The sequence below is a fragment of the Pholcus phalangioides genome, unplaced genomic scaffold (assembly GCF_987345545.1).
Source record: "Pholcus phalangioides strain wild (caught in Gottingen) unplaced genomic scaffold, Ppha-v1.0 ptg000011l_1, whole genome shotgun sequence".
Lineage (NCBI taxonomy): Eukaryota > Metazoa > Arthropoda > Arachnida > Araneae > Pholcidae > Pholcus > Pholcus phalangioides.
The window spans coordinates 49,896,293-49,922,873 of NW_028301604.1; the positions used below are offsets into that span (position 1 = coordinate 49,896,293).

Here is a 26,581-nt window from a genome sequence, read left to right on the forward strand (position 1 = left end):
CCAGGTGAACGCAGATGCAACTTCCAGTGCAGTCCAGCTCCACACCAAAAGATATAGCAGAGCAACATCTAGCAAGCCCTTTTCCAGAAGTGTGTACATCAATACCGATCCAAAACGACCATCTGGACATCTCTTGCATAGCCACTATTTGAGGAACATGAGATCTTTCGAATAATACAGGGTGATTCAGAAAAGATGGGAAAAGCTTTAAGAGGTTCACAAAGAGTTATAGGCAAAAAAAATTTAAAAAAGTATTTTACTCTCAGTTCTTAAAAGATTTCAGTCACAATTCGGCAGCCGATAATTTGAATACTTCGTCCCATTACGTTGATCTCCAATTTGGGAAAGGTGCTCGAAAAACTTCTTATGCAAAGATTCTCCTAACTATGTTGAGCGGGGCGGCCTCTTTCATCCTCTTCAATTTGGTTTTCGTATGGGTCGCTCAACGGATGATGCTCTTCATCATCATCTAATGGAACAGATTGAGAATAGGAGGAAGGAATATTTACTCACAGCCATTATCTCCCTCGGTATTAAGAGAACTTTCAATTGTGTGCGTCATGAGGTAATAGCTGATAACCTCCAAAGAATGTCTATTCCTCTTCAGCTAAGAAAAATTTTGTAGGACATTTTCTCGGTGCGCACCTTAACTCTTAACACAAGTACAGCACCAGCATCCAAGACGTAGGTTTAAGGTTACCCCCCAGGGCTCATGTAGTGGACCCGTTTTTTGGAATAGTGCATTCGAGTCATTACTTCGACTCCAGTGCGCCCCGGGGGTCACAGCCTAAGCCTTTGCCGATGATTACCTTCTCTTGGTGTCTGCTAAGGAACCCACTGAAATTACAGCCTCTGCCAACGCTGCGTTGACACAGATCTCCGAATGGTTACAACAAAATGATTTACAAGTGGAACAATCTAAATCATCATTTCTCTGGCAAAACAAGAGGCAAAAGAGTCCCACTATCAAAATTAACCGGGAACGAATTAAGTTTGCCAAAAAAGGTCTCAAAATTTTAGGAATATGCTTCGCCAGCAAGCTTATTTTTTTAGCACGCGCACATTACTTAAAAAACGACCAATACGCTGGATCATTTCAGACGATTATTGGGTGCAGAGTGGGGATACCAACGTAATCTGAAGAATATTCTACAGCAGTGGTTCTCAACCTGGGGCCATATGGCCCCCTTGCGGTCCTGGGATGTTCTAGGGGGGGCCACGGGAGAAGTCAGAAGAAAGGTGATCCACGACAGGTGGTGAAGGGAGTCATAGAGAGCTGTGAAGAGAAAATAGCTTTAAAAGTGAAACATGGTTGAAAAAAATATTACTACTTTCAGAATTCATCAGATCCGTTCATAGAACCAGGGTCATCTTAACCCTTGGGTCTATATGGGCATGACCCGGGTCTTCATGTCTATAATGGAGGGAGGGGGACTGCACTATGTAAATTCGTAATATATAGCTCTGCCAAAATTATTCAATATTTGTTTCCTTTTGTCCTTCAGAGTCCTTAAGTAACTATATGCAAGTACAACTGTGTGACACATGCCAAAATATAGACCATAATAGGGAAAAATCTGACTGTCGCAAAGTTTTACTGCATTTATAAGCAGTAGTAACTTAATGGCAGTTTTTTAGTGAAATATTATTGGTCCAAATAACAATTATTAAAATACTTATCCGTAATTAAAATATAAGTGATGATCACATGACCTATATTCCCATACACAATATATTTTTTTAAAAATATTCGTATTTTCACCTAGAAACGTTACAAAAATACCAAAAATTGTCACGAAGTAGCTCCGGTTTCATTAATACAGTATACGTGAAATCATAATATGTACTTACTTCTATATAACATTTGTTTAGCATCCACGGTCTGTGTGCTAAAATTTTATTAATACCATTCAAATCTCTCAACTTTTTCGGAGCAAATTTTAAGCCGCTTAGCCAGTGTGGATTGCCATTTTGCTGCAGAAATTCATGTTTGTGCAAATCGACTAGATATGAGCACCGATGTCGTGCGGAAGCCTGTGGAAATACACATAGAGAGGATTTTTATTTTTTACACTGTCAAGAAAATATAACAAGTTTTTCTTTCAAATGTAATTTTATTAAAGACAGAGATGCATTAACCCTTTGCAGTCCTATGTTGAGGTGGGCTCGACAAACCCCAGTAGCACACCGATATAGAACGACGTAGAGATTTTGATACCGCTCAACGTCGTTAACGATATCCTTCGACGTAGAAATGACATATATTTGTCGACATAGAGAGAAAATTGGATGATTTCAAAAGAGACTAATTATCGTACAAGATATTCTCCTTCAAAACGAAATGCTGTAAAAATGAGAGTAAAACTATTTTAGAGAAAAGAAGAGGATATTTTAGCGTTAATTGAGTGACTACATTTTTACTATATCGTTCGATATCGGACACGTAAATTTTTCTACCTCTTTCCGACGTTCGATATTCATTCGACGATTCGACATCGTACCGGTATCGGTACGATATCCTAACGATATCGTTGTGCTACTGGGATATGATCTCATCACGAAACAACGGCTCTTCCTTGTTATAACATCCCCTCACGATTAAGGAAGGTCCCTGTGAGTTTTTAGCAGAACTCATAAGCTTTAGGAGAAAATTCAAAAGGACAAATATCCAGGGGCCTTCCTAATTCCGGGGGAGTCGCTATAAAGTACGAACTGTATCAACGAAGTGTTGAAAAACCTCAGGACTGAAGGTCCAATGGCCTCTTAAATATTGAGAATGAGGGTGGATATGACTGCAGGGTCAATCCACCCTGGGTCAATCAGGGTCACACGGCAATAAAGTCAAAAATGACAAAAAAAAGTTTAAGAAAACTTTGAATGTAGCATGCCATTTTATTTCACACATATTCTAGTATCAAAATCTAACAGAATAGAAATACTTTGAATCTGGCAACAGTTCAGACTTGAAACGCACATGGTAGTAGTTTATGGAAGTTTCATCTTGAATTTGATGCTGCAGAATCATTCATTTTTGTGAATATTAAAAGAAAAATTATCTTGAATTTTTTTTTTATTTTCAGCAGTAGACAAAAGTAAATTATAATTCATTACTGACCTTGAAGAATACTAAAGGTATATATTGCAGTCAATATTGTGCGACAATTAGATCAGTTCAGTTGATAATTTGATGACCTAAAAAATTTCTATATTTCTATTATATTGTTCTTCTGAATCGCCGTCCTTTTTACGATGGTATGTTTTTTAATTTCCTCGTTCTTTCATCTCTTCTTTTTCAGTTATTGGTTTTTTGTTTTTTTTCATGCTTTGCATACAATCTTTTATCAAACATTTCTAGTGTAATCCCGGCCTACAAGAGATGTGGAATCTCTGTGGAGGGAAAGTAAACCCATCAGTGCGTCATGATGTATAAGGGTACCAGTGTTCGCCAATGCGCATCTAGATGTGTGATTCACGCATCAAAATTTAATTTTACTCCTCCGGATTTCGTTGAGGGGGGAAAATAAACGTCTTAAAATTTTAAGTATAAGAATTTCAAGTATATTGTAATTAATTTTTTTAATAGAGTAATTTCTTACTGATAAAAAAAAAATGTCCCCTTTTTATAAAAATACCCCTTAAAATTTTGGATACCACTGCACGGAACGTCGGAAGGGAAATGGAGGTAATGAATGTTCATCACTAGTTCAACACTTACAGTGTTGATATTTGGGTGTGTGAGTACCGCATTGGTAACCCTAAGTAGCTTTTGTTTCAGTGGAAAAAAAATAGAACGAGAATCTCTCGTGTGGTAGAAGTAAAACTTGCAAATGAAATACGAAACCCTGGTAGGGATACGCTAGCGACGGATTTTAATTCAATACACTACTTAATATTATGAAATATATAATATTATTATTTTTTTATTTACATTGATTATGCATCTATATATAGTCTGAGAATGACATCTGAATAGTACCTGAAATAAGACATTTGATTCGGAAATTTCCTAATATCACGCGGATACGGATTGCACGGGAATTAGAAGGGCTTAAAAAATATCTCAAATTGATTTTCCACAGCGAATATAACGGTAGAACCTAGCCCCTACAGAATGAGATGCTCTTACTCGCGATTCCGGGTTATGAAGTAGTGAAATGATGCAAATCGATTTTCTACCTGACGAACGGAGTGCGAATTTACTGCCGTCGATACGCTAATGATGATATGCTGTTACCACTACACCATCCCATGTGCTTGTTATGATTCGTTATCAGAGATAATTTTAGATGGGAAATATGGAAGCGTTTCAATTTTCGTGACACTGATTTTCCGTGAGACAGCTTTACTCCACCGTGGATAAATTTCATTTCAAAAATTTTTTCCCCCTCAAAGTTTCTATTCCTCTGCTCGTCTTGTAGAAGGCGGAGGGGGGTAAAGGTGTACCAAAACCGCCTAGGCTTTGGCTGTATTTATCGATGCCTTTGAAATTTTAAAACTAATGCTAATTAGTATGATGAAAAAAAAAAAACTTTTTCTGAACCAGAAAACTTTTATTTAGAAACTAGAATATATTTTTCCCGATGATAACCAAGTTTCCATTTTTGGTGAGTTTCTCTGAGGGAAAATTATGATATATTTCATTGGAAAAAATAAAATCTTCTGTACAGCGTTGAAGGGTTAAAATCCATTTCCTCATAAAAAAAGAGGGAAAACTAAACCACTGGCACTACCGAATTTTACGACGGATGATTCGTAAGGCTTGCCTCGCCGTCTCTGGTGATGATCATGAACACATTCATTTTGAATTAGATTTATTTGACAACAAAAATGGTCAATTAATAATAGTGCAACTTCTACCAACAGGAATTTCTACTCCACTGTCTATTGCTATTTGAAACAAAAAAAAAGTAATAAAAAGAAGAAAGGAAAACAAAACAATCTATCGATTGTCCAACCACTCTAGTTAGATAGATGCAGCACTATTCAAATTCTCAACGGAATTTTGAGTAACAAAATTTATGTTGAAATTCCCAGCTACATAGACAACGGATATTAAATACCCCCCCCCCCCCACAGCCACAAGTCACCTGGAGTAATGTCCAGGGATCAACGGGATCATGCCATCAGAAAGCAATGGCTAATAATCCTCCAAGCATTGAAATATTTGCCCTATCGGGGAATTTTAGTATATTAAATTTTTTATTGCGGAATATATTCATATCCTCATGCTTTCAAACGTCCCAACATAACACTTAATCTCATTTTGTTCATAAGTTTCAGCTGCAGATGCTTCTAAGTATGTATATGATATGTACTATGTACTATGTATATGTACTATGATATCTACAACAGCGAGTAACTCAAGTTTTTCAATATTTTTCTTTCTTCTTTGTTTCTGCTACTGATGAAGGAACTTCATATAGTCCCGAAACGCGTATAGCCGTGTTCGTTTTGGAATTTTGGGTATATCCAAACGTCGATTATTCAATTGTATTAGGGTAAGTTATTTTAATAACCATCTCATAGATAAGTGGTTCTCAAAAACTCTGACTCTGTTGCCTTTCTTTTGTGGAGTGATGTAGTAGCCTGAAAATGAAAATTGTATAATTTAAAGCTGTTAAAATCAAATTCCTTCTATCCAGTGTGTAGGCACTTATTAGAAAATCTGGGATCCACGCGATGCTTTTGAAAAAGTTTGGCGATGCTCCTGACAGCCGTGACGCACACTTTGAGAACCACTGCCGTAGGTTTATCAAAAGACATCAGAAATAGGAGAGTGATCATTGGAAGACATAGTACGATAAAAATATATTTAGAAAGTTCAATTCGAGTACTAAAAGGTTGAAAAACACTGTAAAATATATGAAAAGATTATGCGAAAACTTACAATAATTGCAATGTAATGTCTACAATCATACGAGAGAGGACCATCTCCTCGAAGCAAAAAATGCTGAGTTTTTAGAAAGTGCCTCAGATAGTCCGGATGGCAGCTGATCTGACGAATTATGCTGTCTAAACCGGCATTCTATAGAAATAAATAGAAAAATGTCAGTTATGTACATCGTTTTTCCCTTCGGTAATTGAACACAAACTACAACAATTCAATGAACATCAAAACTGCATTTGATCTCCCTGTGCGTGTATGCATTGATAATAAATAGCTAAGTGCCTGAAGTATTTCCCGTAAAAATCCTGTGTTTACTTTCTATCAAGTGCGGGGTAAACATAATTAAACTGATTTTACTCCAAGCCATTTGTAGCTCAATCTAACAAGCGGAATGGCATGAAATTTTATGGAAGACTAATAAAGACATAAGAATGTACATACTTGCTACAAAAAAACCAGTTCCGAACTTATTTGATACGGAAAAAATATGGCACTTTCCAATGCTCAAATGAATCGTAACTTTTAGACAAATAAATAACAATGACGTCAGGCCAAGGACGTCAACAATGTGTGCAGTTCATTGGATTTCGAACGTGCTTGTGAATGGCCGCGATTGTTGTCAGGAAGAATGTTTTTACAAAATTACATTTTATAGTCTTTTTATTCCTGCCGTATACATAGATAAATTAAATATATTTTCATACACGATGTTGTCACTAATCGCACCTACAATTGGTGACCCGGACGTGATCAGTCGTTAGTCTAATACACATATTTTGTTATATACTGCTCTAACGATATTTTTTGATATTTTTTATTCATCGCAAATCGCATAATGTATCAAGAACCGACTAATGTTAAACGGGTTGTGATCAAACTACCTCAATTCTGGCGTTCAAACCCATCTGTGTGGTTCCTGCAGCTCGAGTCGCAATTTACTCTCGCTGGAGTGACGTGGGAGATATGAAAATTTCATCATGTTGTAGTGGCATTGGAACCGGAGGAATTGGCCGTGGTTGGCGACATGCTTGCTAGTTCTCCCCGCTGTGAAGCCATACACAGCTCTGAAAGATCGCTTGTGCTCAGTACGCCGATACCGAGGCACAGCGTCTCAAGGACTTGATTTCCGGCATGCAGTTGGGCGACAAGAAGTCATCCCGGCTGCTTCTTGAAATGCGGAGCAAAGCGTCTGCTCACATCACAGACGTCCTCCTAAGGACTTTTTTCCTGCAACGTTTGCCAACCCATGTCTAGAAAATATGTTAGAACTCTAGTTACTTAAAATATGAACAAATGAAAAACAAACTTCAAGAAAAGGAATATCGAGACTTTTATGACGATTAGAATTTGAAACTTAATAATTACTTTATGACAAGGACATTTGCGTTGTGAAAAAAGACTTATTAGACTCCTTTGTTACATAATCATAATGTATATGTATAAAATTAGAGAAAATGGGAAGACCGTAAAAAATTAGAAGAAATTGAAAAATATAGGAAAAATATGGATTAATGATGAGGTCGTTCTCGAGGGGGAACCCCCCCCCCCACATTGCTCCAAACTGCAAAAATGTTTGTAATGATGGTAGGCCTAATAGGCGTAAATTTACCATCATTTCCCCCGACATTTTTGCGATGAGCAAGCATTAGAAGTCAAAAACCAATATGAGAAAATACGAAATTAACCAAAAGACATGAGAAATCGCATGAGTAGCACAATATTAATTAGAAATTTACACAAAAGTGTGTTTCAAAATTGATAATATAAAAATTGAAGAATAAAATAAAATAAAACTTACCAAAAATTTGACATTTCATAACACGTGGTGTGAGCTAACAAGTAAATAAATTTGGGTTGAAGTTTGAAACCCATAAAAGAAGACGGAAAACCGTTGCCACTCAAGATATTTAAAAATTCAGAAAAGATTCAAGAAAATCCTTAGCATTATTACAAGTTATTTTAATTCTAAGGGGGCTGAGGATTTTCTTGAAGCTTTTTCTGAATTTTTAAATATCTTCAGTGGCAACGGGTTTCCGTCTTCTTTTATGGGTTTCAAACTTCACCCAAATTTATTTACTTGTTAGCTCACACCACGTGTTATGAAATGTCAAATTTTTGGTAAGTTTTATTTTATTTTATTCTTCAATTTTTATATTATCAATTTTGAAACACACTTTTGTGTAAATTTCTAATTAATATTGCGCTACTCGTGCGGTTTCTCATGTCTTTCGGTTAATTACGTATTTTCTCATATTGGTTTTTGACTTCCGAAGCTTGTTCATCGCAAAAATATCGGGGGAACTGATGGTAAATTTACGCCTATTAGGCCCACCATCATTAGAAACATTTTTGCAGTTTGGAGCAATGTGGGGGGTTTCCCCTTGAGAACGACCTCCTCAATGATCCATATTTTTCCAATTTTTCAATTTCTTTTCAATTTTTTACGTCTTCCCATTTTCTCTAATTTTATAATTTCGAGTAATGTGTATAAAGCTGCCTTTTTGGCGCTATACTCTGACTTTTGAAGTTTTTCAAATAAATCTGGTCTCTGTCAGTTGCTCTTTTATAACGCTTGCTATATATATAGGGGGTACCGGGGCGGAATGAAGTTCCACGTTTTTCGGTGGCAAGGGGGTGCTACCAGTGAGCGGCAATAAGTAGATCTAGACCAACATGTTATTGCGCAACTACGGCAGCCATGTTAGTTTGGTTTTCTTGAGCGTTGGTACGTGAGGTTTCCGCTGTGTGATTTATCGCTCCTGTATTGTAACTTCTGATGATTTTGTAACCAAGGTAAGGTATACATACTTGATTACATTATAAATGTAGTTAGTACATGCTTGAAGTACGTTTAATTGTCTTTAGTTTCGTGTAGTTAAACGTTTCTTTACGTATCTCACGAGTGACCTTATTTCCCTGACCTGAATTGTGTCCCTGAGGCGGAATGGGGAAGTACCCATTCCACCAAACTGTAACCTGTCTTCCACCACATGGTGGTCAAATGCACACACTCTGTTGCTATGTCTGTTCCCCAGTGTTGCTATGCCTACCAGCACATTGCTCTCACAGACTTCAGCCACTTGATGTTTCTTTTATACAAATATACAAATACAAATACAACGCCACAACAGACAAAATGCCCAGCGAGGTGGCTGAAGCCTTTAAGTCTTCATTACAGAGATGCGCTTCAAAAATTGCTGCGAAGCAACACAGGGGAAATCGCAACTCTCTTTCAAATTTCAACGCTCTTCGGATCAGCTTTTATCCAAAGCGCAACAATGAAAACTGCTATTAATGGTTTTCAAGCTACAGGACTATTGACAACTGACGAATCCATATTCACCTACACTAATTTTCTCCCAGCAGACACAACTGACATCGGATTTGGTAGGCCTTCAAGTGAAGAGGTGATCATATCTGGAGCTGAACAATTGGAATTGCCTTCGTCTAGCACACCAGTTAAAAAAGATATGCCTATAAGGTTGGATGATAAAGCTGGCGAGGTTTCAGCCAACTCTAATGATGACACGCCAGCGAAAAAGGTCCGATTTAATGAGGCTAGTTGTGCCACTCCTGGGTGCTGTTGGATGACAACTGACATCAGGGTCTCTTCATTTCATGTTTCACCTGAAATTCTAATGCTTATTCCAAAAGTTAAAGAAAGCGCGAAGAAGACGAATCGGAAGAGGGGGAAGATCGCTGTCTTAACAGATTCCCCCATGCAGAAAAGGGTTTTAGAAGCCGCTATTAAGGAAAAAGAGGAAAAAAAAAAACTTTGCCAAACAAGAAAGAGCAAGGATAAAACTATTTAAGAAAGAGAATAAAATTGAGAATTGAAAAAACAAAGGAAATTGCCTAAAGATAGGAAAAAAACCGAAAAATAACGAGAGTGATTCTGAGGATTGTTCTGACTGTGAATGCCGTCTGTTTATATTACGGTGAATTTCACTCAAAGTCAGTTGAAGGTTGAGTCACTTGTTCCATGTGCAAAAAACAGGCACACAATTCCTGTGCTGGAATAGACAGTGAAGATGATGAGGCTGTCGTGGTGTGTGCATTTTGTGAATAGGCTTAAGAAACGGACACAATCAATGAAAACTGTAGTTAAACCTTTATAGTCAGTTAAAACTAATTTTCCTGCATTTCCACTAGTTTTATATATTTTTATAATTACTTGTCCTTACCACGGGGCAAATGACACAACTTTCTATTTTTGAAAAAAAAAAATTGTTCTTTTGTTTTCTTACAATATCATTGCATTTTTGCGATTATTAAATTATAATTTATCCATAGAAAAATTTGTAGCTCTCTTGCTTAACCCTTTTGTATTTTTAAACCATATTTTCAACTTGGTGCCCCGTTCTACCCCGGGTTGCCCTATAAAGAAAACAAAAGATTATATTACGAGACACACCCCATATTTTCTCTGCAGCTAGTGCCATCGATGTGTCTTTCTAACTATTTCATAATATATAACATACACAACATAATCAAAGACATCGTAGTCCTGCTCAAGTATTAATTTTTACTTCTTCGCACATCGACTCATCAAAACTCATCAAGAATCCCACTCGAGAGAAGCGAAATTTGCAAGACAATGATCCCGGAGCAGACCTTTTAGCCAATCAACGTGGTGAATGGGCCTTACGTTACGGAAAGTTTCCAAGAACTTGGATCGCCTAACCCAGCGTTTCTTAACCTTTTTCTGCCCGTGGCCCCCTTTGAAGCATATTTTTTTTCTCGTGTCTCCCCAGGGTCTTCGACCCTCATCTAGAAGCAAGATCATTTATACGTATTGAATTGATTTTTTCAGTGAATTTATGCTGAATGAAAATTTTGCAAATAAGATTGGCCTCCAGACAACTGTGGCCTAGAATTTAATGAGCTTCCCGCTAATCCGAGTTCTATTCAGGACCGTCTCAACATCATGGGCCCCTTAGACAAAGTGATGTTAAGGTAGTCCCATACTTAGCCGGAAATAAATAGCCTACATATTTCCAACTTTTTTTCAAAATTTATTGTACTATACAAAATATCATAAGGTGGGGTCATTTATGGACAAGAGACCCCCGGGCATGACCGCTCACAAGAGTGGGATTGACAGAGCTGCAGCCCGGGGCCTTATATGGTTTTCATCAATTTTTTTTTTCATATTATTTAATATAGAGGAGGGGTCTGTGAAAAATCTATACGGGGGGCCTGCGAAAAACCTCATCCTACGGAAGCTGCTGCAAAATGTACGTGGTGCCATGCCCTAAGACGGCCCTGGTTTTGTGGGTGGTTTTGTTGGATTCTGTAAGTGTATAATCACTAATATAAAAGCATTATTTCTTCACACCTTAATTTTTCTTCTCAGTTCTCTGCAGCCCTCCAAACCACCGGTCATGCCCCCTTTCTGAATTTTCTTCTGTGGCCCCCTTGAAGTATCCCAGTACCACTGAGAACCACTGGCCTAACCCCTTCAGAGTAAAAGTGGACCTCGTCCATCTAAGCAAGGAATGTCCGAGGGGGCCATGTGGGCGAACTTCCGTTCTCACGATCCGTGAGATAATTCCCCTTCACCAGCCGAGAAAAAAAAAGAAACACGTACTCTTTATGCACAATATAGCAATTTCAAAATGAATTAAAAATGATTGACAATATTTTGCATAAAACGTATTATGACTTCGATTATAACGAATACTAGCTATCTCCGACAACACACTAGACAAACTAGCAGACATGGCCGATGGAATCCTCGCGGCATCCGACAACAATGTTACCGTCCAAGCAATATCATCGTCTGACCATTAGCTAAAGGACATGCTGCTACCTGCTACAAATCACTTCGCGTTTAGACCGCTTAGAAGTTTCAGTCCCAGCCTCACCGACAGAACTTTTGTCACCGTTCCAGATCATGATTTCGCAGCCAAAATTGTAGTTTCGCCGAGGGACAGTGTTGATATCATCGACGCTTTGGAAGCAGAGCAATTAAATGCTGCAAGCAGGGCCGGCGCCAGGCATGAGGCGACCGCGTAGGGCGGCATGATTACAGGGGCGGCATTTTTTATGACAGATTTATTATGACGATGTTTTCTCTCTCGGAAATTTTTACACATCGAAATAATTTTGAAGGGAAAGCGCGAGTGGATAAATAAGCGCAGGTAAACGTACTTTACAGTGTTGAAATGCTGTAATTGAACTCTTTGCTATTCAATACTTAATTCATCTCAACACACCTCCTTCCTTGCGCTTCCAAAAAGTGTCACCTATCTCTAGAGCAGCGGTTCTCAATCGGTGCTCCTTGTACACTCTCCAGGGACTCCGCGGACACTCGAGGGAAATAAAAAAAACAGTAAAATTAAAAAAAATTTTATAAATATTTTTAAAAGTAAAAATAAATCAGTAACTTTAATGAATAATTAAAAATTGGCTTGCGGGGCTCCGCCATAGAATTTTTTTACTAAAAAAGGGTTCCGCGAGTCAAAAAAGGTTGAGAACAGCTGCTCTAGAGAATCTGGTTTGGGGAAAAAAAATTAGGTTCTTTCTCTTTTTTTGTTAAAGATCTTTTCCCTCTCTATCAACATTTTTCCGAATGTCTTTCCTTTCGTTAGTCGATTTCCCCAGCACAAATTTGGATTCCTTGTTCATCTCCCGATAAATGCCTATTTCAGCCAACACCGTAACAGAAGAATCTCTAGTGTCGTGCTGTTTGGCTCCGGAATGGTCCGACTACCCATTTTTGTTTACCTATATCTGTTCTCTAAATCAGGTCAAAGTTTCTCGTGGCGTGGAAACCTTGATAGGTCTAAGGCTAGTCCGCGGAACACTTGATGATAATTAGGCTGTTCTGCAGAACTCAAACAAATTTTTGATCATTTAATTCAAAAAAAAAGCGTGTCGCTACTGCTTCTTCAACACAATCATAGCCCAAGGAGTAAATGAAAGAGGGCTTAGACAACATCTCTTAATTTGCATATTTATAGTCAAATCATTGTGCCAGATCTTATCGTGGAAGCTCCTATTCCATGCAGGACTGAGGTCCTTGCATGGGCCCCACAAAAAGAGTTGATTGAGCAGGGCTCCTGCCCGGGGGCCCGATATAATTCTCATCAGATGTGATTCTATTTTGGTTTTTCACACTACAAATTCATATTACAAGGAGGCCCGTGAAGAGTCTGAACTGGGGGCCTACTGCGGGATGTGGGACCATGGGTTATGCCGCGCCTGGTTGAACTCATGGTTGGGATTCACGAGGTTGGAACCCTGTCAACTTACTGGGAGGCATATTCACGGATCGAGAGCTTTAATTATAACTATCACCAGAAGAAAAGCACCCGCACAAGAACTCTGACAAATGGCTAAAATAATCATGATGCTAATCATTGAATCATAGGGTTGTCATCTGAGTTGTCGGTGTCTCTTGAGTATGAAATCAAGCATCTATCCTCAATGGTTTAAGCGAGCACTATGATCCCTACAAGGGTAGGGCTGGCAGGGCTCTAGCACGCTAGCTTTGCTTTTTTTCTACATTATGAATTTATTATAGTGGAGACCCCAAAAAAGATCTCAGTCTTGGGGATGGGCTCAGCTCCAGAATGGTGGGGGGAATGATGAGCACCGAGATGCTCGCAATAAAAAGGGAAAATGTTATTCTTACATGAAAAATTGCCCTTTAATTTTTTTTTTCCAGATAGGGGGCACATTGCCTTTTATTACACCTGCATAAACCTGTTTCTTTGCTCACAAAATTTCGATTTCTGCACGGAATGATAAAATAACATGCTGCCTTATACAATATTGGGAATTTTTTTTTTGTGCAGCAAAAAATCTCTACGTACATGGACGCATTCTCAGACTAAACTTATTTACCATGAAAAAATAGCGCGAAAAAATTTATTAGGCACTTTTTTCCATAACCAATAAACGAGTAAAGATTAAATTTCATCAGCAAAAATATGCCTTCTAGAAAACATTGAAAACAATTATACAGTACAATGTTATACTTACATGTGAGAAACGCATCAATGTGTGTGAACTAGAACCACTCACGCCACCTATCAAATAAAACTGTTTACAATTCTTCGATTGAAATTAGTATAACCGGATTTTTATTTATCTGCCGCGTGAAAAAACAATATGACATGATATTAGTTAATATTTTATAAGTAATAATATTAGTTAAATTATCAAGTTTGCTTCGAAATTTTAACAGTTATTATTTGTCAACGGTAAAACATTGTTAATAAAACTCGCAAACTATAACCGTTTTTGACTTTCATACTGTTTTTGATTGTAATCACAGAAAGCCTGCGATAGCTACATTTTGCGAGTTTTACTAACAATGTTTTACCACGCACAAATAAAAACTGTTAAAATTTCGAGGCAAACTTCATAATTTACATCATATATCATATTGCTTTTTTTATATGGCACATTAATCAAAATCCCGTTGCTAATTTTAATCGAAGAATTGTAACAGTTTTATTTGATAGGTAGCGTAATTGGTTCTAGTTAATTGAAGTCTTTCTCGCTGTACAAATATACAGGGTGATTCTAAATTCATGGAACAAACTTTAAGAGGTGATATGACACCGAAACAAGCATTTTTGATCGTAGAATGTGCTGTTGAATCGCAATAGCAAAGGCAGTAGAGGGTGTTTTTGGAGAACGACTTGCTGACTTTTTCCGACGGATTTGCTGCGATTTGTGCCAACAACCATTCGAGGGTGCATAAGCACCTTCGGATTGGATTGGAGTTTGTTTTTTATAGGTGCAAGGACCATCAGGGTTATGCTGCGTTAAACAATGATTAAGCTGTATGACTTGTGGTAGAATTTGCGTTACTAGGTTAGACCATGAGAAAAACCTACCACATTACAATACCCTACTCCTTAGTCGCGAGCATTGGCGTACGCAAGATCGACCTTTAGGGCGAGAGGGCAATTGGGTTTGAGGGGACACAACCAATCTCTCCCAGAGAAATTTTGAGCTACTAACTTTCAAAAACCATCTTAAATTAACAGAAATTGATAAAGATAACATACGGTATAAAAGTATGTTCTTTCGATATTTTAATTTTTTACTGAAATATTTGGAAATATTTTTAATTTTTGATCGTCTTGGGAAGGGGGCACCTGCTCTTATGTTCTCTCCTGCGTACTACGTCTCTGGTCACAAACGTATGAACTCGGAGTTGCCAGATTGGCGATTTTCCCGCGAAATTGGGTTGATAGAACAAACACCTTTGGCTGCTGACATAAAAAAAAAATATGTCAAAGTTAGAGGTCAATCAAGTATTACATCTGCATTGACGGAGGGTCGGGTTTGCTGACTTGATGAAAGGGGGAGGGGGTTTTTGAATGATATTTACGTCATCAACCACCCTTTATGAAAATAAGAAATATTCTTATTGACATCTCACTCGGTGTTCTGAAAACGAGAAAAACCTTTCCCTTGTTTGTGGGGGCACCTGAGCTAACATTCTTCCTATTGATAAATCCTCTATAGAGCCACTTCATTCATCTCTAAATGTTCCTCGAATGGAATCTTTTAAATGAACTGGAAATGTGTCGCGGGCCACTTAAGTGAACCGTAATTATGCCGCGGATCACTTAGGTAATCTGGGAATGTACCGCGGGTAACTTGAGTGGGGCAAAACTGCACTGCGGGAGCTTAAGTGCTCTAAAACTAAGCCACATGTCACTTAAGGAATCTCTAAATGTGCCACAGACCTGGTGTCACTTAAGGAATCTCTAAATGTGCCACAGACCTGGTGTCACTTAAGGAATCTCTAAATGTGCCAAAGGTTCTGGAACAGTGCCGGGGTTGTTGAAGAAGGAGTTTCTTTCAGAGAATTTTCAGTTACTGTATTGACCTTCAAAAAGCATATTAAATTAACAGGAATTGGTTAGGATGGTATGAAATTTTTTTTTTGACGTTTTGATTATTTTACAAAGCTATTTAAAAATATTTTTAATTTTTGAGCATTTTCGGGTGGGGCTTTGGTGGCATGAGTGTCCCGTGTTCCTCTCCACGTACGCCTCTGCACCATGCCAATTTTCGCAATTTTAGCCCTCCTCCCCAATTGCTGTACAGAATTTATTTTCACAGTGCCGTAGTGAGATTTCATTGCGGTGCACCAAATTTTAAAACATTTGTTAACCATGATTTCAACATTTATTTAAAAGAATACAATAAAAATGGACAAAAATAAGGTGATATATATATACATATGTTAAGTATATGTTCTTTGCTGCCGCCCCCCCCCCCCCCACAAAAAGTTGGAATGACGTGCCTGCCCAGAGGTTCGAGAAAGAGAACTTTCTCTTTTAAAATATTTAAAAGAGAATAAATTATAAATAATTTTTATTATTATTTTATTAATTATTATATAAATAATTTTTTTTGTCGCGACAAACTTATTTACAAATTCGAAACAAAGACAGAAAAAAAGTTGAAATAGTCTCATTGTTATAATGTTGGGGGCACAAGAATTTCCTTACATTGAAATTTTGTAACTCATTTTCAAAAAGCATTTTAACCTGACAGAATTTGTTTGAATTGACATGATTTTCTTTCGAACTTTTTTTTTCTGCAAAAATATTTTCAATTTTTGATCATCTTGGAGGGACCCCTATGCCCCACTTCCCCTCTCACACTTCTAGTCCAAAGGGAAACGCGGGGGGAAAAAAAAGAAACAATGGTCGAAAATTTAGTTCATATTCAAACTCATAGATGGCAGCACAAGCCCAAACTTTTTGGGCTGCCTTTTGGCTACTTTTGAAGAAAATTTTTGCTGGAAAATTTTCAATGATCTCTGGCCACCATGGAGGTGAATAACCCCACTAGAAACATGAAAAGATGTCCTTTACGCATGGGCGGAGATACAAGGGGACGTGGGGGGGGGGGGGGCATTGCATCATCAAAGGTGAAGTCGACTAATCTAATGTATATATGAATTGACATCATCATCGTGCCCCCCCCCCCCCCAGACTTCCAAGTCTATCTCCACCTATGCTTTACGACCTGACCTGACCTGAATAAAACGTTTTTTGGCGGTTCCGCGGCACGTTCGCCGTTCTACTGCACTTAACAAGCGGGCCAATGGAGTGGCCTATAGGGTTCAAGAAAAATAAAAGGGGGGGGATTTAAAATTATGTCCGTGTGAGTGTGTGTGCGTGCTGGTGTGTGTAGAATGGTGTGTATGTCAAAATCGGGAATTTAGTCAATATTTCAGGGCTACTGCCCACATTTAATCGTGCTTAATGCTTTACCACTTAGTACATATGACGAGATTTTGGTTTTGTAGAAATTATTACACCAGTTCATCCAAGGGTGGGTGGAAATTCCGGGGAAAACGGCCGTTTGATCTTATTAACGGCTAAAAAACCCCAGGCACCTTTATCATTGAGCCATAAGAAATACTTAATATTTCCGAGACGAGATTCGGACTTGAGTATTCGAGATAACCTGTTTGCGTTTGATTTCAGCATTCTAATTTGCTGATAAATTCAGTTTCGTTTTCCTGCATTTCTAAGGGAGTGCTCGCAGCCCTTCTCCCTCATGGCGCCATCTATCGGTTCGCTTCTCAATTAGCAACCAATTGGATATTCCGCAGTTTCCCTGACTAGGAGTGCATTTTTACACATATACGAATTATACAAAAATTATGATAATAAGAGAAGAGGGTCAAAATATTTACATTTTTACACTATATACAACTTTTTACAAAACTCCTACCAGGGACGGTGGAGAATGTTCATAGGCCTGCCATGTTTTATGATGGTTTCGGAATCGTAGCTTAGGATTTCTCTAAGGTGTTCGTATTCTTTTATCATTTCATAGCAACTTTTGGCTAGTTTTCGTGCTTGATCAAGAAATGTATTGATTTTTAGATCGCAGCGTAAATCTTCGTTCCTCATATACCATCTAGCCCCCGTAAATCTACGAAAGCTCTTATTTTCAAATATTTGGAGGTCCAAGATATTCTTTTTGGTCTTAAATGCCCAAACCGGAGCTGCATAGGTAATTGTTGGGCGTATAACCGAATTATAAAGTAGCATCTTATTTCTGAGGGACAGTTTGCTACCTGGGAAGTAGATCCTATTTAACATGCTCTGTTTTTTGGTTGCCTGTGCTTTTACTGCTTCTACGTGTGCCTTGAAATTCATTTTGCTATCAAATATTACCCCAAGATATTTTAGGTGAGATTTCGGTCTTAATTTTACGCCCCCTATTTCAAGATGGTGATTTGGCCCGTCCGGAGGCTTTTTCCTTCTGTAGTACCACAAGAAATTGCATTTGTTGTTGTTTAGTTTGATGTCAGATTCTTGACAATAGTCTTCAACGTCCTCCATTGTCTCTTGGAGATTTTCGTATGCTTTGTTTACGTCAGTACAGTGTGTTAGTAAAAAGACGTCATCTGCATACTGACTTATAATCCCACGCTGTGGTCCGGGGAAGTCGTTAACATAGATGTTAAATAAATGTGGGCCCAACACGCTTCCCTGAGGCACAGAGGCTCTAATCTGTCTAGGGGAAGAGAGTTTGTCCCCAATTTTTACTTGAAAAGTTCTGTTTTCGATGTAGCTCTTGAAGAAGTATATGAACTTGCTGGGAAAATTTAAATCCATAAGTTTGGCAAGCAACGTTTCGTGATTTGTTTTGTCAAATGCCTTTGCCACATCGAGGCTGACGGCACAAACATATTCTCTATGGTTCAGGGCATCCATGATAAATTCGGTGGTCCTGAGCAGCTGGGTAGTGCATGAATGGCCCCCCCGGAAACCGTGTTGCTCGGGGCGGATAATATTATTAGTGTGAAGGTAGTAGAGAAAGCGAGAAGCATAGATTCGCTCAAACAGTTTACTCATGTTAGAAAGAAGCGATATTGGACGAAAATTTTGGGGAAAGAGAGGATCCGAGTTAGGTTTATGGATAGGTTTTATTATTGCATTTTTCCAGAAACTGGGAAAATAGTTAAGTTGAATCATGCTGTTGAAGATATTAAGCAGAGAAAGGCGAATGTTAGTAGGAAGAGCTTTAAGGGCCTGATTTGAGATGTTATCATGCCCGGGTGCTTTTTTAATTTTAAGATTGTTAATCACCTCGTTGAGTTCACTTATTGTTGTTAGAGGGAGCTCATCGGTTTCCATGGTGACCGGTGGATTGTGTGTGAAATAATTTTGAATTTTCTGCCGATTTGCCATCTTAGTGGCCATATCCTGGATGCCATTTGGCGAGAACTGTTCTTCCAGGCTTTCACCAAAAGCATTGGCTATGTCCTGAGGGGTAAAGACCACACCATTGCTTGCACTATGTAATTTCGTAATTATTTCCCTTTTGCTTTTACAAATTTTCAAGGCTTTCCAGAGGGAGCCATCCTGGATCTCGAGCGATTCTAGAAATGAGGTGAAACGTTCGTTCGTGAAGGCTCGGATCTCCTCTTGAATTTCCCTTTCCATTTGATTAAGTTTCAATTTGTCCCGTGGCTGCCTGTGCCTTTGCCACCTTTTCCTGATCTTATTCTTTTCCCTAATTTTCCTGAGTAATAATCTGGACAGGCCGTATTGGTGTTCGTTTGATTTGATTCTCTCAGTGGCACTGTCCAGTGCAGTTTGAATGACGTCTGTGATACGGGCAACACTAGTTTCGATTTCCTCGATCGAGTGGGATGAGAGCTCAAGCGTTGGGTTGTTTTCTAGTATCTGGGCAAATAGTTCCCAATTGGTTTTTCTGATGGTGGGTACGCTGAGTGCAAATAGGAAGTCAATCCTGATTACGAGGGGGTTGTGATCAGACTTCAGAAGTGCTGGGGAATGTATAGAAATTGATGCATCAATACTCTTGCTAATTGCAAAATCAATTGTATCTGGCCTGTGAAATGGGTGGTCCGGGTAGTGTGTTGGGTAATCTGTGGCGTGAATGTTTACTCCATTATTTAGACAGAATCTGTTGAGGGCAACTCCCCTAGAGCAGTTATAATTGGAGTGCCAACTGGCATGCTTCGCATTGAAATCCCCTGCTATAATTGTGGGTGTATTGAGGTCAAATATGTTCCTGAGGTGATTTAAATCTACTGCATTTCGTGGTGGCTTGTACAGAGAAACAATATTTATATCCATGTTGTTAATTCTGACTGTAACTACAAGTGTTTCCATCGTGTTGGATTGGGGAATATTTAGTTTTTTAAAAGGAATATTATTCCTGATTAAAACACATACCCCTCCTCCACGATTGTGAGTTCTATCTATTCTTACACAATTGTAGCGATTGATTTTCAGTTTATCGCTGGGCAAGAGCCAAGTTTCCTGTATGAGGGCAACATGGATATCTAGCTCGAATAGTGTTTCGGTGAGTTCCCTAATTTTATGTTTAATACTGCCTGCATTCCATGAAAGAATTGTTAAGGGCCTGGGTAGGCCAAGATTGTTAGCGTTCGTACCTATTGTTTGCTCTTTAATAAATTGATGACTTCCTTAAGGCCGCTTAATAGGGCAATAATTTTTTGACTGATCTCGTCGTCATGTTTTAACATTGAAGTAATATTGCATGTAGCATTTGCTAGATTTTCAAATTCGTTGTCAATATTTATTTCCCTGGGAGAAAAAAACCTGGTTTTCTATTGCATCGTCCTTATTGGTTCCCTCCCCCGCGGGGAAAAGAGAGGCGGCAACCAGGATGTTTACCTTTTCATTCGATGGTGATGATGATGATGCTTGCTTACTAATATTTTCTACTTGATTTAGGGTGTCATCTAACACTTCTCTGGTTTCGTGCAGAATTTTTTCTCCTAGCGCCCTCTCTAGTGCGCTGGCGTAATCACTTTCGGGAATCGAATTTCCCTTATCTAAGGGGTGTTTCCCTATCCCCAGCTTCTTCCCTCTCACATGACTGGGGGGACGTTTGGTCTGCTCCGGTTTGAACGGGACACTCTTTGTTATTTCCCTCTCGGCGCTGCTAGACTCTCGTTTCAAGGCCGTCCGGATAAAGTGAAGGGAAGCTATCATGTGACTCTAGGTCAGGGCCGTCCATGTTTTGGTCCTGCGGCTGCTTACCCGCTAGGATATCCGCAAATGTCAGACCTCCAGCCAGAATTCTATTTTCTTTTCTAGAGCGGTGCTCAAAATTGGGGTCTTTCTGCAGAATCGATGGCAAGGAGGGGATAAATACTCTGCCAGTATTCTCAGCTCTCTGCCTTTGTATCTTTTTGGGGCATCCCCCGAAAAATGCTGTGTGCTTGTCTGACCCGCAGAGGGTGCATTTTCGCTTACTTCGGTCGCCTTTATTTGGGCATTTCCCAGTGATATGGTTTTCGCCACAAAATGAACAGGACGGTTTATCGTGGCACGTTACAGAGCTGTGCCCTAGGCGCAAACAGAACCTGCATTGAAGGGTGTTCCTATTTCCTTTATATCGCTCTATGTGAACGGGAATTTCAGCGATTTTGGTTAGATTAAAAATTCCCTTATTTTGCAGAGAGAATTCTACCAGGTAAAGGGGATAATTCTGCTCTGTTCGGTAATTTTTCATGTTTGAGACCTTCACTACCTCAAACTCTTGACTAAGTATGTCCTCCGCTATTTCGTCTACCTCTATCCCCGGGGGAAGTCCTCTAATTACCACCTTTAAGTGGCGGTCTGCTTTCAATTCGAAAGAGTAAAAGTTGAAGCCTTTTTCCTTACAGTATTTGGTGACCGATCGGTAATCGTTTTCTGAGAAAACTTTAATTGTGATCGTGTTTACAGCTGTTTTCGATTCAGGGGGGAACTCACATAATTTTCTCATTTCCCCAAAATTGGAGAGCCACCTGGTTCCCCAAGAGGGCAAAACTATGGGGGGAATATTATATTTCTTCTTTTTACGCTGGTAGGATACCTCCTGAAATCCATCATCATCATCCTCGTTATCGTCAATGTTATTTTGAAATGGGAGGGGGGTCTTCTTCCTCCTGATTGGATGTCTGGCCCTCAGCATTTGGGGGCGGAGCTGAGTCTACATTATCATCTGGGCTGTCTAGATTATTTCCTTCGTTGGGCGATGGGACCACTTCGCTTCTAAAGTCCGAAACAGAGAAGGACACCATGTCAACAACGTGTTCGTTATCTTTCCCAGGGCTAAGACTAATATTATGCACCTTTTTCTTTTTCTTAGCATTAGAGCTCGTCTCCCCCTCGGGAGCCGTTTTAGAGCTACTTCTGAGCTTATTTCTATAGGGCTCTTTGTCACTACTTTTATACTGAATTTTCAGAATGTTTTCTTTTTCGTCTTTCATGAAAGCTTTCGCTACAGCATGTGGACATGGGTTCCTCTCTATTTCGGAGAAAAATTTTACTGTTGCATGCACAATACTGTCTACTAGATCTACACCATCGTCCTCATCACAACAAATATATTCACCAAATAGTTCTAGAACCTTATCAAACTCCACTGCAGTGGTGCAATTTTCGTCACCTATACTGCTTAGATTTCTCTGTCTATCCAAATATTCCCCTAACCTTGGTTTAAGCAAACAGAAATACTCTACTGTATCAGAATCATCGTCAAAAAGATCAATTTGCGCTTTAATCCTATGCAGTTGGCCTCCTGCGGTGGAGCCAATTAGCGGACAAAATCTCGTCATAATCAAAGATAAGCGGTAAGCAAAAAGCACTTACCCTTTGTAGACAAGCTATCGTCAAGGCACCAAATGCAGCATGAGCACACAAAATAAAAGAGCACTATGGGGAACGCAACTAGCGTAGGGGAAAAAGATTTTAGGCAGGGGGTCAGGCCAGGTCGTCGAAGTTCGCCGCAGAATGCCATCGCAACCTTTGCTGTGTCTCGTTCCAGAAGCGTCGGAAGGAAGCTCTCGACTTATTTTCTGAAAGAGAAATCAATGCATTCAGGTAAAACCTCAACCAGTCGAGATCCAACCCGAGGCCCTTCTTCGTCCTACTCCACGCTGTCTCCCTTCGGGTATTCGGTAGTGTGGTACCGCTACTCCCGGATGAACTCGCAGGGGCACGTACCCTCGTTGACCATATACCGTGTCAGAAGATTATTTCCTGCGACCGTCCGTGACGGCGGCTTGCATTCGAATGTGATTTTGTTTAAAAGTGTTGCTATGCTTTACGAATATGTAGTTAATGTCAATTAATTACCCCAACACTGATTTGATCATAATTAATAAAAGTGATTGGTTACCATCGAAACGATGTGTATTGCCATTTGTACAAACACACTGGAGCTTACTCCGCTTCGCGAGTGCCCCACCAGTTTAAATTTCTTATAAAATGGCCTGCCTCAATGGTGATTCCGACTGAAAAGAAAAAAAAAAGCAACAGCAAAATTAGCTGTCCCTTCCAAAATTAACTTTAAGAAAGGCGCTACATGTGACGATGAAGAAAGAATCCAGTTGTTGCCGACGGGAAGATCTCCGACTGCTATAGATTTGGAGGACCCAATATTAAAAGAGATAAGTACTCTCACTGATCCTTTTTTTTTTTCTGCTTCCGAATTTTTTTTTTTCAATTACCGTAAAAAAGTGGAGTAATAGCAATGTTTAATGCGTATATTTTGGGTATTTAATTAAAATAATAATCTATTTTGAATATAATAATAACTCTTAAATATCTAATTTCTCAATTTAATTTTCATTAGCACTTTAAATAATTTTTTTTTTTTGGAATTTTGCACCATGTCAGAGGTCAGCGCAGTCCAAATTCCTGCGGTCAGATCCAGCGCTATGGTCCATAATGTGCGAGAGTACATTCGCTCTCACAATTCCAAAGCCAATCACCGAATCCATCACCAAGTACAACTATGTAGTCTCTCATCTATACCCTCTGAAATTGCATCTCTAGTTAGGGATGTGCTGATGAAACCAGACGTCAGCGATCAATACGGAAAGCTCAAAACGGAGCTTATCAATCGTTCGGTCGAATCGTCCCAATCAGAGATCTGATTTCTTTCATCGGGGGAAGAATTAGGGAACCACGAACCCTCCGAGTTATTGAGATGCATGAAACACCGTGCAGAGTCTTTAAACGTGCCGGAAAATTTGATGATGGAACTGTTTTTACACCTACGTCTGTTCAGTCCATCTTGGCCGCAGTGTCCGAGTTGACGCTGGAAAAAGCAGCAGAAAGAATTTAAGAGAACATCCTCCGGAAAATTGAAAAACTACATAAAAGAATCTACGAACTCTCTCGCGTAGTCGATCACCATTTCCGAGAAACCGAAACCACTCTTGCAATAGAAGTAATTCTCGAAACTCACAAAATATTTGCTGGTACCATCGATTCTTCGGCAACAAGTGTCGAGAAGAAAAATGTGTAAAACCATGTTCGTGGCGAGGGAACGATAGCAGCAGAGAATGGAGGCGACCATGGAGTGGTTTATTATCATTTATCTAGTGAAGACGGCAACGCGGCAAAGATCAAATGATTCCAGGCATGGGTGGAGATACGCCCCCCTCCCCCAGCGTCAAAAGTGGAGTCGACTGATCTAATGTATATGTATATATGAATTGACATCATCATCATCGTGTCCCCAGACTTCCAAGTCTATCTCCGCCTATGATTCCAGGTTGCCTTTTCCTGGCATTTATCGCGTTTTCCATTCAGCACAAACATTGCAAGTGCCTAATGCTTTTCTATGAGAATTTCCTGAACTTCGGTGGCCTTTCTAAAATTCGAATTAATTTTAAATGCCAAATAATGTTGCAGATAGTTAAACTATATTACTAAGAAGGTCTCATTTGAAAATTTTTAGTATCTAATGCAATTTAGCGGCAGAAAAAACGATTTCCTCCAAGCGCTATATGTGTGTATAAGAATGGATAATTTTGTGGTTTGTTCTCCATTTTTATGAGTATTTCATGCATTGGAATCGTATTATACTCACCTACTATAGGACAGTATACACAGCATCGTGTGGCCCCCGCAAAGTGGTTCTGAGGTCAGGGCCTGACATATGCGCCCCCCGGAAAAAGCAAAATTTTTGAGCCCCTGCGATTAAGGTCTAATATGTTTCGTTAGTCAATGAATAAATATTGCTCATATTTTGGGGCCCAAAAAATCATATGGCCCCATGGCCTCCACACGGGTAAGGCCCCAGCTTTGGGAGCCCGATTAGGGGACGATTCTCATTATTTTTTTGTTTTTACTATTAAGAGGGGCCGTGAAAAGTAAACTCTGGGGGCCCGCCAAAGGTCCCAGCCTAGGGACCCTGTTCCAGGATGTGGAAGGCCATAGGGCCACCACACCCGAGTGGAAGTACTAGCCCTTACCAATTTACATACTTCTGAAAATCACAGTACTCGATTTTATTAGCAGAGGTGCTATATCAGGGCCGTCTTTTTAACAGCTATTAACAGCATCTTGGGGCCACTCCATGAAAGGGATTTTTTTGGAGACCCAACTGGCTGTAACTATCTTCTTTCAAATTTATCATATTACTTGCTCTCGAAAAATACAACCAAGTCTCATTATCATAAGAGCAGGGCTGCCCTTACTACACGCGGGGCCCGGTGCAAAAAAAATTGTGGAGCCAAGTGCGTCTCAACAATAACAATTTTGGGACATCAAAAATGTTTAGGATCCCCTTTGCTCCGATTTTATATATTTTGTGGGGGATAATTTTTCCAATGCCAATGAAAATTCAGAATTAACGAAAGAAATAATTCCAGGATTTATTAAAGAAATACTTCCAGAATTGATTAAAATTTAGAATTAACGGAAGAAAAAAAATCTAGCATTGATGAAAATTCCGAATTAATGGAAGGAATAATACCAGAATTAACAAAAATTCAAGACAAATGGAAAAAATATTTCCAAAAGTGATGAAAGAAACTTGATAAAAATTCAGTGCTATACGGGGGGGGGGGGGGGGAGAGATTCCTTAATTCAAGAAAATTAAGAATTAGTGAAATTAATACTTCCGAAATTGATGAAAATTAAGAATTAATGCAATAAGTATTTTAAGAGATTTGGTGAAAGCCAATAATTTACCGTAAGTGCGGGACCCGGTGCAACCGAACCTGTCACACACCCCTAAGGACGATTCTGTATAGGAGGCCTTCTTTGCACTTGAGGCCCCGAGCTATGCCCGAGTATTCCCGTGCTTTGAAATGGAAATCACCACGACTCCCACTTTCTGCAGCAGGGCCCTTTAGGCTGGGGTCTCTGGTGGGCTCCAGGCCAAACTTTTCACTGGCTTTTCTGTAGTAAATTTATAGCGGAAAAATAATAATCGTTCCGGGCTCCTGGGCTGGAGCCCTTCAACCCTGCCTTTGTGGGGACCATGACACTCATTCCTATACATCCGAGGCCGTAGGGGCGCCGGACCAGAGGGGGCGCAAATTTCCCTTTTTAAAATCTCCTTCAACATTACAAGGGGTTGTACCAAAATGCTTCCTTGCCCCAACCCCATGATGAATCTATAATTTTTTTTACCTTTTTTTTTATTATAATTAATAAATTATCATTAATTCTTGTAATTATCATTATTTTCATCATTTATAAATAATTCATGAATTTTATAAATCAGTGCGTTATTCACAAATGGTGAAAATTCATTTTTATGAAGATTTAATTGCTGAAAGAAATTGATCAGAACTGAAAGAAATAAATATAAAAGAAAAAAAATAAAATATATATATATATGTTACGGTAAAAGCCCGAAGAGTCAAGTCGAGCTGGTAAAAGCCCGAAATACGCTTGAAAACGTGTA

General features: G+C 39.1%; 1 protein-coding gene across 1 annotated transcript in view; it reads right to left on the reverse strand.

The window, feature by feature from the left end:
• The window catches only part of Sesn (Sestrin), a 228,774-nt gene that overhangs the window by 159,270 nt on the left and 42,923 nt on the right, over nt 1-26,581 (reverse strand). The window contains exons 2-3 of the mRNA XM_089239615.1: nt 5,888-6,025; nt 1,852-2,034 (exon numbers count right to left, since the gene is read on the reverse strand). Coding sequence (XP_089095741.1) covers nt 1,852-2,034; nt 5,888-6,025 — 321 coding nt within the window. The remainder of the gene's footprint in view (nt 1-1,851; nt 2,035-5,887; nt 6,026-26,581) is intronic.